Genomic DNA, 10,833 nt, shown 5'->3' on the forward strand with positions numbered 1-10,833 from the left:
AAGGTTGACGCAAGTTTTATTTTTGATTAGATGATGCTCTTCCAGGCTGGTAGCTAGTGACTCATACATACCTAAGTTCTCCAGTCTTATAGGCTGTGGTGGGAAATACCACCCAGATGAAGGTCTAAAAAGAGAAGCTCTGGATCGTGTTTCTAAATATCACATTTCTGTTCTGTTGCCAATTTTATCTACTCGAAGGTGCAAAACTAGTTTCTAGATGGCTGTCCGTGTTTGACAAGGTCAAAATAAGGGAACTGTTTTGTAAAGTAAAAATTCAATAACATTTCCTTTACTTTGCACTGGAAGAACAAGAATAGAATCGCAGTTGAACTGAATGAATTATCTACATTAAGACACAAAGTTGGGGACCTATCAAAATGCTTTTCGAATCGCATTCCCTTGGGAAATCACTTCTTTGCTGATGAGTTGAAAAGAATTTAGATTACTGGTTAATGGAGTTTTGGTAGTTGGTGTGATGTTAATCCACAAAATATGTGGGTTACACAATAGAATAAAATGTTAAACCAGAACGTTAGATGAGTAGTCACTGGCTAGCTGATGTGAAAGACTTTGACTCTGGCTGCTAAAATAGGACATTCAAATATAGCAGTTGTTTGGCCTATGTGAAAAGATTTAAATAAAGCTCACAAAAAACCCAAAACAAACAAAGAAACCCCCTTCCCTTTTGCAAAAAAAATTAAAATAACAGTTTTAAAAATAATCATCCTGACTCTGGATCAGGGGTGTGCAAAATACAGGCTGTGGACCAGATTTGGCTGTCTGGCTCACGGCAGGTCCCTTGGTCCTGCCTGGCCCAAGTACGTCATGCAGCCCTTTGGGGACACAGCGGGGCTGGCTCAGCTCCGCAGCTGGACTGCCTTTATAGGCAGACCAGGAGGCAGCAACTTCTTCCATTTGACACTGCCGCCTGGTCTGTGTAGAAAGGCAGGTCAGCCGCGGAGCTGCCCCAGCCTTGCTGCATGCCCAGGGGGTGGCAGGATGTGCCGCAAGTGAGTGGTACAGAGCAGGTGTAGGGCAGGCTGGTGTCAGGGTTGTGGCGTGGGTTCCAGCTGGTCTGCTTCCTCCGGAGTGAGGCTGGAGTAGGTGCAAGTTGGGGCTGTACACTATTGGCAGTGGCGGGGAAATGCTGCAGGGCACGTGGGCTTTGGGCTGTTGTGGGGCGGGTGCTGACCAGCTCAGGGCTGGGCACCAGGAGGGGGGCCTCCCGTGCACAGCCTACCATACACACAAACCCTTCCCCTCAAACACTGCACCCACTCACACCTTCACCCACATCCCCCACAAGCCCCAGATGCCTGTGTGCATCTGTGGGGAGCCTCGCTCACTGCTATGCATACACACTCCACTACACGCATACCCCCAGCCACCCTTCCCCTCCACAAACCCCAAACCTGCCCATGCACGCACCCACATAGTCCCACAAACATCCCCCTCTGCAATCCCACCATACCCCCCCCCCCCAAAATCCCCCCCGCAATATATGAGTAAGGCTTCATTTTGACCTGTTATGTAGTCACCTCTACATACATGATGCAAACAGACAAATCAGGACAAAAATATATATTTTAAATAAAATTAAAATGTATTATTGTGGATGTTTTATTTTTAATATGTAACTTGGTTTGTTTTTTTTCCAGGTCCAATATGGCACCCCCCCCTTTCCCAAATGGAGTACTTCCAGGGTGAGGGGAGGGACTTCTGATGGCAAAGGTCAGGGGTTAGGGGGTGGGAGTTCTGGTCCAAAGTTAGTGACCAGGGGGTGGGTCACCTGTCAAAAGGCAGGGATACTCTTGTGGACCTCAACAGCTCATAAAAACTTGTTAAGCGGCCCTCTAGCTGAAATAATTGCCTGCCCCTGCTGTGGATGAAAGGTGAAATATTGGATTTGTTGTGCAGGATCGACATTCTAAAAGAATCTATTTCACAAACAGACATTTCATGTTTTGAATATAAAATGAACTATTTGACCTCGAACAGGAAATGTCCTTGTGGCCACTTTCATTTGAATTTCATGGTATTGCTTATAGTTGAGAAGACAGGAGTTCAAGTGACTTACTGAGTTGGGGGGAATAACCTCTAAACTTTAATAAATTCAGTAGTTGGGTATGAAGGGGAAGAGAGAAAAGTGGTGACTATAGAGAGGGGAGTATCAGGAAGGATCCTGTGGGTTTTTCCAAAGGTGGCTTTAGCAGTCTAAAATCTTGGGAGCAAATCAGCTTGGTAGGAGGGAGCTATATCCGTCTACCAACCATGTTGAAATCCCACCTGATACACTTAAGTCTTGAGGTGTCCCAGATTCTGTCTACCCTGCTAACTTGCACATTATTTGTCTCCTGTTTTGGAGTAGGAATAGGTATGGCTGTAGGTGAGCACATGTGCCCTTTGCAGTGAAGGCGGACAGAATCCATGGTCCTGGACTTGACAAAATCATTGGAAAGCACTTAGGTGTATTGCAGTAAAAGTTTACTCTGCAGCAGATTCCATGTCTCCCTTATTAGAAGGGCATTTAACTAAATGGTAGCAAGATGTACAGGCAACTCCAGCTTAACACTATTTCGCTTAGCGTTATTTCGCTATAATGCTCATTTAAAATTGATACCTGATTTCACTTAGCGCTCAGCGAGTTTTGTTATAACACTCATGGTAGTCACCTTGGATGATTAAAAACAATTGTGGTTGTCATCTTGGGTCGTCAAATACTTCTGGTTTCGCTTAACGCTTGTTTTGCTTAATGCTGAGTTTCTCAGGAACCAATTAAAAGTGCTAAGCAGGGGTTGCCTGTTGTGGCAAAGTGGAGCTCCCTAACTAGCCAGAGCACTAGATTCCCCACCTGCCTTTGGGCACACCACCCACCTGTCTTGTCTGCCATGCCTTGTTGTTAATTAATTAGGATATTAAGGCGGGAGGCTGCCCATTCTTGCCCCGATGCCAGGGGGCGCTATCTGCAGCTCTGATCCTCCCCTACACTACAGCCCAAGCCTTGCAGATGGCATCCAGATGACAATGCTCCTGGCTTACAGCTGGACCAAGCTTAGGCCTCGTTGTCAGGCCTCAGGCGCACACACATTCATACCGCGCTTCTCTCACTAGGGCCTCACATACTCCATCCCCTCTCACAGGGTCTCTTTCACGCATCAACAACTTATACTGCCTTGCTCCCTCTTGGAGCGGGTCCCTTAGGCCGTAGGCTTTAGCTAGTTCATACCTTGGGTGGCAGACGTACCATCTTTTGGGTCTCTCCCACGACCCTCACCAGGGTAGTGGCCACCCAATTACTTAACCAGGTCTAAGCTTGCCCTGGGTCCTTCTGGGGCAACACTATATACTCAAACATACTGGGCTCCCAGCCCTCTGGTTTTTCTCCCTTCACTGGGGCTCCATGCCACCCCCTCACTAGGGCTTCTCATCTCTGTTCCCTCACTGGGGCCATAGGGCTTCCCTCCCCAGTGGGCTCAGGTGGCTGTAGCCATGCCCAGCCCCAACTGCCTCTCTTTGGGGTCCTATACCACACAGGGCTCAGGTGTCTGCAGCCATGCCTGGCCCCAACTCTCACTCCTTGGGGTCTTGCACCCCACAGGGCTCAGGTGGCCGCAGTCATGCCAGGGCCACAGTCATGCCTGGCTCCACTACCTCCAATCACAAATGGTATTTCCTGGGGGCTCCTGCACCACTGGGAGCGCCACAAGGGCACGCACTCCCAGTAGGGTGCCGTTTTAGGTCATGCCTAGAACCAGGAGCCTCCAAACCATCCCGCACAGCTCCTGCCCTTACCTCCAGGATGTTGCATGGAGCCTTGCAGCTAAGCTATGTTACTGCCTGACCTGCCAGCAGCGAACTGCCCTTTTTATATAGGCTGCCAGAGATCTAAAATGGCCGTCGCAATCAAGCACCTGCTGACTGCTTGGCTCCACTCTTAAAGTGGCAGGGACCAACAGTGTCCTGCCACACCTGCATACAGGTTTCCCTCACCAACCACAGTTTTGACTATTCATACTTGATATTCTATATACCATTTTGGATACCATGGTATACGGTTTTGAGTAACCACGGTTTTCCATGGCCATACATCAGCCTGCCACCTGCCATTTTTCCCATAAGCCTTTTGTCTTGGCAACCACGGTTTTGCCAACCATGGGAACTTTCAGGAACCTAGCCCCAATGGTTGGTGAGAGCACCTGTACTTTGTGACTGTGATCATGATCAGAGTGTTTTGTAGTCTTTCAGTAACTGTTCGCAGGGATGGAAAATAGCACTAATGCTGTCCTCAGTACAACTGGAAATGTTGATGACTCTGCCTGTTTCATTTTGCAGAAAGGGCTTAGGGAATTGTGGCTGATGGAGACTCTTGCTTCTGAGAAATGCAGTGTGGTACCTGTTTTTCTCCCACCATGTCCAGAATAGGTGGAGGCTGTGGCTTTGCCCCTTATCTGGGAGCTGTAACTAATAATGTTAAAAATATCCTTTCTAGAAGTAGAACAAAATTTTAGAAGAAACTGATGCCAGAGTTATTTCATTGAGTCTTAGCTTCTTCAATAACAACTTCTTTAAGTACTAGATTTCTCATTATTTGTCCTCTGAGTTGCTGACTGTAATTCTGTGCATGTATCTCTTCAGAAGATCAAGCAGTGTCAGTCAAAGTGGATTTTGCTGGTCTTACTTTGACCGTGTCTGAAATCTTGCTCTTTTTTTTTCCCTCCCTCTCTCATGGTGGAGCCTCCCCTCCCTGGTTTGCCCTCCTGTGCTGGGTCCCACCCACCGGGCTCCCACCCCCTGGGGGGAAGGAGGCTGGGCAGGGAGCCCTGAGACTGCAGTGGACCCCCTCCTGCCCCTCCTCCTTCTCCCCCTGATGAGCTCTGCTCTGGCCATGGTGCCCATTGGGGGAGGAGGCATTGATTTTGTGTGCATCATTTTGAGGTTGCAAAAAAAGTTCCAGTGTTTAAATGACAGACAAGGTTCTTTGGGGAAATATGATCTCTTTTATTAAGCCCACTAAATAGTTAGAATAAATTTTCTTAGCAAGCTTTTGGGTTTAAAAACCCTTCATCAGGCTAAGGAGATGCTTTCTCAGCTTGACAAAGGGTTTTTAAACCCTTGCTAAGAATTTTTTCCAACTATTTAGTTGGTCTAATAAAAGAAATCAGATACACCCAAAGAACCTTGTCTGCCTATGTCCTTAAACCAACATGGCTACAACCTACACCAGTGTTTAAATGAGGTGATGCAGAGGAAGAGGTTGGAAAGCACTATCCTAGGAGCTCTGCTGACATGCTGGTGAGCACTGAGAGCTCATTGTGCACGCTACTCACAGCCAAAGAGGGTTGTGATCGCAGCATTGTACTGCTTCTGATTTTGTCCTTGTTTTGCTTAGGACAGTTCTCAACCAGAAGCAACATAGTTGTATTTCCACCAGGCTGCAAATGTGGTTTTTCCTCTTCTGGTTCAGGAAGTAATGCCTGTGGAGCACTGCAGGGTTGTGGCCACCCACAATGCTTGTGGCCCAGGAGGAGCAGCAAGTTCGAAAACTGCGCTTCCTGACACAGCAAGTTTTTGGTACGCCGCTTCACACAATACAAGACCACATGAGGCAAATGTGGAAAACTACCTAGAGTCTAGAACTGAAATCCTGAATGGGGAAAAACAGGAAATCTTCAATAAAATAACTGTAAACTCCTTGGTTTTTTTTCTCCAAGTGGTTCAAACCTTTTTAATTGATTTCAACAACATATGGTTTTGATGAAACACCGTTTTTTGGCAAAAACTTTTCATCCAACACTACTTTAAACCATTCCTACGAATGTAAAATCTCTTACAGCAGTAGAGAGGTGCTTGAATTGCAAATCAAAATGAATGAGGGATAATGCATTAAATGGGGTTGACTGAAGTTTGCTCATTCAAACCCTTGTTAGCTTGCAGGTGCTAATGATGTAAAAACAGCAAAAACAATTTGTCTGAATACAGCAAGCATGTTCTGACTCAATACCCACAGGGAGCACATTGACTGAATAAGATGTAATTACTTTTCAGGGTCGAATGTTTTTTTTAAAGATTCAACTCAATTTTATTATAAGGCAAGGAGTACCTCTACTGATTACCGTATGCATTTTTAATTATAATTATCTTTTGTAAAACTGAGTGCCTGAGTAACTCTGTTACAGGGGTGTAGATTGTAGCCGTGTTGGTGTAAGGACATAGGCAGACAAGGTTCTTTGGGTAAATTCGATATCTTTGTCAGACTGAGGAAGCACCAACTGCAGATGCTTCCTCAGCCTGATGAAGGGTATTTAAACCTGAAAGCTTGCTAAGAATAATTTTTCCAACTATTTGAGTTAGTCTAATAAAAGATATCAGATTTACCCAAAGAACTTTGTCTTTCTATCACTCTCTCTCTTTCCAGAGTATTTTCAAGATAGACCTAGTCTTTACTTTGTAACTGATTTTAAATTAGGAATTAGGCAGGAAAGGTTCTTTGGCTAGAAGTGATATCTTTTATTAAACCAACTGAGTAGTTACATTCTTATGACGTAGTCCAAAGGATCTTATTTCATAGGTATTTTTTAGGCTGGGCTCCCAATAGTTAACTTCTTCCTGAAGAGTCACAGCTTGTGCTTGCTTAAGTTGATCTGAATTCCTGGGTAACATTCTTGCTGTGTAACAAGTTAGGCATCTGATTCTGATCTGACAGTTTAATTTGGCTGACTTGCTGGAGTTATTCCTTACTTATGCCTGTGAAACCAAAATCTAAATTAGCCTGAAGGGCTGCTATCAGAATAAGGAAGTACAAAGTCTGCTGGAGATCAAAGGTGATTTTGTGAATGGGCTGTCAGTCAGTGCTAAACTCCAGAGTAGTTAAGGCTTATGGGCTTTTCATTTTTAATTCACACTTCCAAAGGGTTTACTAGTTTCACTGACTTCTCGGCAGCAATTCTCTGCAAACTGGCATATTTCAGGGACTGATTCTAGTTGGTGCATACTAAGAATTGAATGCATATTCTTGATTCTTTGAAGACGTGATACATAAATGTACAAAGGTTGTGTTGCTAAAACAAAAGTTGTCTTTTGTTTTCTTTAACTCTTTAGCAGGCTGCTGGCTTTTAACATCTGATATTTATGGATATTTGAAAACAAAAAGGTTTCTAGCCTGATATTGTGCTAGTAAAACAATTCAGAGATATTGCTGCTATTTTGATATAGCAAAATGATGATTGTCCCCAAAATCTTTTTTTTTTTGTTTCCCTCTCCAACAGTATCCATTTTTGCATGAGACGAAAGCCTAAATTCCACTTTACATAGTGGACGAGCTTTTGCAATACAAACATAATGCTGACAAAGGCTTGTTTTAAAAATTTAAATGTATCAAAATTAATATTGCAGAAAAATCTTGACTAAACTGATAAGTGCTGTTCAATATATTCTTCCATTGATTTGTTTTTTCATGGGAGTGCCTGGGCAAATGTGACTGCATAATAGAGCAAAATACATATTGGTATTACTAAAAGAAAATGGACTGTGCCCAGTTTGTTCTTGGAGCCTGATGGAACTTATTTCAAATTCCTTTAGGGCATTGGGGCCGACCTTTTTTTTTTTTTTTTTCCAGCAGGCGTTTCACTTTATTCACAAATACAGTCTCTTGCTCTTCCTGAGTGCCACTTTGATCTCCTTCCTGTTCACGATCAGCCACTTTGATTTGTGCTCTCTGCCCTATCTGCTACTCTGTCTACTGCCTCCCCAATCTGTCGCGTGCCACACACACAGGCTGCTAGTGCTACTAGTAGCAGTTACTCTGTACGTTGGCCACCCCTGCTGTATGGAGCAAGACGAAATGCAGTTAAGCCAAAGCTCCACTCTTGAGAGAACCTGACTGGATGTTGATGTTCATTTATTTGCACTTCTGGAAATACTCCCACCCATACCAGATTATCTTGGTGGGCATATGGCAGGTGAAGTGGGATAGGAGATGCTGACCAGTTGCATCTTGTGATTGATTGGAACCTAATGAAGCTGGTAGCTGGTTTGGATGGGAAAGGATTCACTACCATAAGCGCAGCATCTGTAATGTATTGATCAGAAAATAAATTCTTCTGAATAACATGCAGCTTGGGATGCTTTAGTCTTGGCCCCGAATTTTGAACCCTGATTAATAGAAGCGCTGAGATGGGAGGGAAGCTGGGTTGATAGTTGGTTAAGACTGCCAGGAGCTCTTAAATAAGAAATTACTACACTCCTGCTTAGGACACTTGCTTTTAGTGCTGATGAATCTTCCCAGATTAATTTACCCTATTCAGCTCAGCCTTCTCATAGAGGCCATGGAGAGAGACTGTCGGAAAACAAGTTCTCTCTTTCTTCTCTGCATCTTGCTGACTGATCTCTGCAGAATTGGGTGGGGTTTTTTTGGTATGGTACCTGTCATGTAAGTGGATGTCAGCACACACAGCCAGTAGTGCAGGTGATTTTATGTGAAAAATGAGAATTCTCACTGAAGATCATGAATATATATTTATTTCAAACTTATTTTGAAGTTGTGACAAATTCAGAGAAACCAGAATGCTTTCTGCCCTTTATTTTCCTGTCATTTACATTTGGGCTTACCATGGCTGGTGCAACACTGAACTTGGACATAATTTCTTTTTTTCTCCTCCCCTCCTTTCTTTATAGATCATGTTTTGCACTTTGAATACACATAGAATTGACATGGACAAGCTCTTAGGAGGGCAAATTGGCCTTGAAGATTTCATATTTGCACACATAAAAGGACCAAAAAAGGAAGTGGATATTCTTAAATCCGAAGAATCACTCGGGCTTACGATTACAGACAATGGAACTGGCTGTGCCTTCATAAAGGTAAATTTAATTACTAATGGGATGCTTTTGTTCTGGGCAAGGGTCTAATGACACTTTTGCCAGATTAGTTATTATTTGAATGGTCCTTTAGAATGGGTGCCTTTGTTCCTATTGGGCATGTTTCAGAAGTAAAAAAAAAGAGAGCATCAGTCACTTCTCTGAAGGAATGTTGCAGATTGTAGTGTTATATAAAGATGGAAAGCACTGTAGCTAGCACCTGTGCTGCCATATTAATGTAGCAACAGTGGGAGTCCTAAGTGTAGATATATCACCCATAACTGCTGGTACCTTTAATAACGTGTCATCTGGTTGGAACATTTTCTAACAATTGTAAAAGTATTTATGTTTTAAACTGAGTCAGCAAAGCAAGCAGTTTTAAAAGATACTGTTTAATCAGTGGGTGTATTAAATAAGAGAGAAGACCTAAATATACAAAAGGAAAGAGCTGTATCTTGCTACAGTTCAGTGCCACTCGGATTAAAAAAATGTAGTCCCAGGTATATTACAAAGCAGAGACTGTATCTGGTTGAATAAACAGCTGTATTTAGGGGAATCACTTTCGTCATGTATAGTCTTCATTTAAACTTAATTATTTCATTATTAATGAATAAGCACTTGTATTAGGTAATCTGATAGTTATAAGCCCTTGCACCTGTTTATAATTTTAACACTTGGTATAATAAAGTTCTAAGGCTATAACTTGCTCAGATTTTTACAGATGAAGTTGAAATTGCAACTTTTGTTCAGTCACAAGTCATCTTCCTTATTTAAATTTTCTATGATTTCACAAGTTTTGTCATAAGTTCTATTATGCAGTCCTAGGGCTCCTATACACACGCAGGGAGGTTGCTCCGACACACTGTAATTACTCAATTAATCAAGTCTGCTGGAGTGTGATGATTACCATGTTCCAGCAGCCTCTAGTGTCATGTGTATCATCATCCCCGCACTGAAAAATGGTGGTGGAGCATTTTAAAATTAAAGCTTGTTCAATGAGCTTTAGTTCCAAGTGCCTTGCTGCCATTTTTCAGCATGGGGATACTGATACATATGACACTCTGGATGCTTTAATTAGCATGGATCTAGAGCTGCGCTAATTGAAGCTCCCACCTCCCTAAGCACGTCTATAATAAATGCCCTTATTTTCTGGGTTTATAGCTAGGATGTAAAGCTTTAGTCTTGAATGAAATGAATGATCCAAGGAGTAATGACTTGGGGTGGGGAGGAGGAGATTATTTTGTAAATGCATAGGAGAATGTTGTCATAATGTCATGTATTACAAATCTGGTAATCAGAAATTGGAGTGGTGCAATAAATTTCCTGTATGCTGCACAATAAATGCATTTCCTAGCCTTGAAATAGACAGTGAACTAAGCCTCACTGGCATCACTAGAATTTTACTTGCTTGTAGGAGCAGTGAATTTGGCCCCCAACTTCCCCCCCGCCAATTTTGTTCCTAATTTTTTCTTTCAATCCAACAGCGTATTAAAGAAGGCAGCCTTATTGACCAAATCAAAATGGTATGTGTGGGTGATCATATAGAATCTATAAATGGGAAAAATGTGGTGGGTTATCGTCATTATGAAGTTGCCAAGCTACTAAAAGCACTGGAGAAAGGACAGACATTTAAGCTACAGTTGATAGAGCCTATGAAAGCATTTGGTAAGTGATATGTATTGTTTGCACCATGTATCTGGATGTTAAATTACTGTGGCTGCTTTGTTTTGTAGATTTAGTTTTTAAAAGGAACAATATTTGTCCCAGATGACTGCCCAAGGTAGCCTAGTTGTCAAGGTGCTTAGTTTTTCTTCTGAAGATGGAAATGAATTAATCCACTTTTGCTATTATGTGTTCAGCCCCTTCAAACATTGTGCCTAGAATTCTAGGTATCTGTCAGTAGTCCAGTGTTGGATCAGACCGCTCCTATCAGCTCCACTGGGGGACTTACCTAACGTCAGCCACTTGTCTCTTTCC

The 10,833-nt window shown here is 43.0% G+C and overlaps 1 protein-coding gene across 1 annotated transcript in view; it reads left to right on the plus strand.

Annotated features, from left to right (window-relative positions):
- Positions 1-10,833, plus strand: part of GIPC2 (GIPC PDZ domain containing family member 2) — a 38,280-nt gene that overhangs the window by 6,760 nt on the left and 20,687 nt on the right. Inside the window, exons 2-3 of the mRNA XM_025201649.1 lie at positions 8,674-8,859; positions 10,341-10,521. Of these exons, the coding sequence (XP_025057434.1) occupies positions 8,674-8,859; positions 10,341-10,521 (367 nt within the window). The remainder of the gene's footprint in view (positions 1-8,673; positions 8,860-10,340; positions 10,522-10,833) is intronic.

Source organism: Alligator sinensis, unplaced genomic scaffold (genome assembly GCF_000455745.1).
Source record: "Alligator sinensis unplaced genomic scaffold, ASM45574v1 scaffold952_1, whole genome shotgun sequence".
In the NCBI taxonomy this organism is placed as follows: Eukaryota; Metazoa; Chordata; order Crocodylia; family Alligatoridae; genus Alligator; species Alligator sinensis.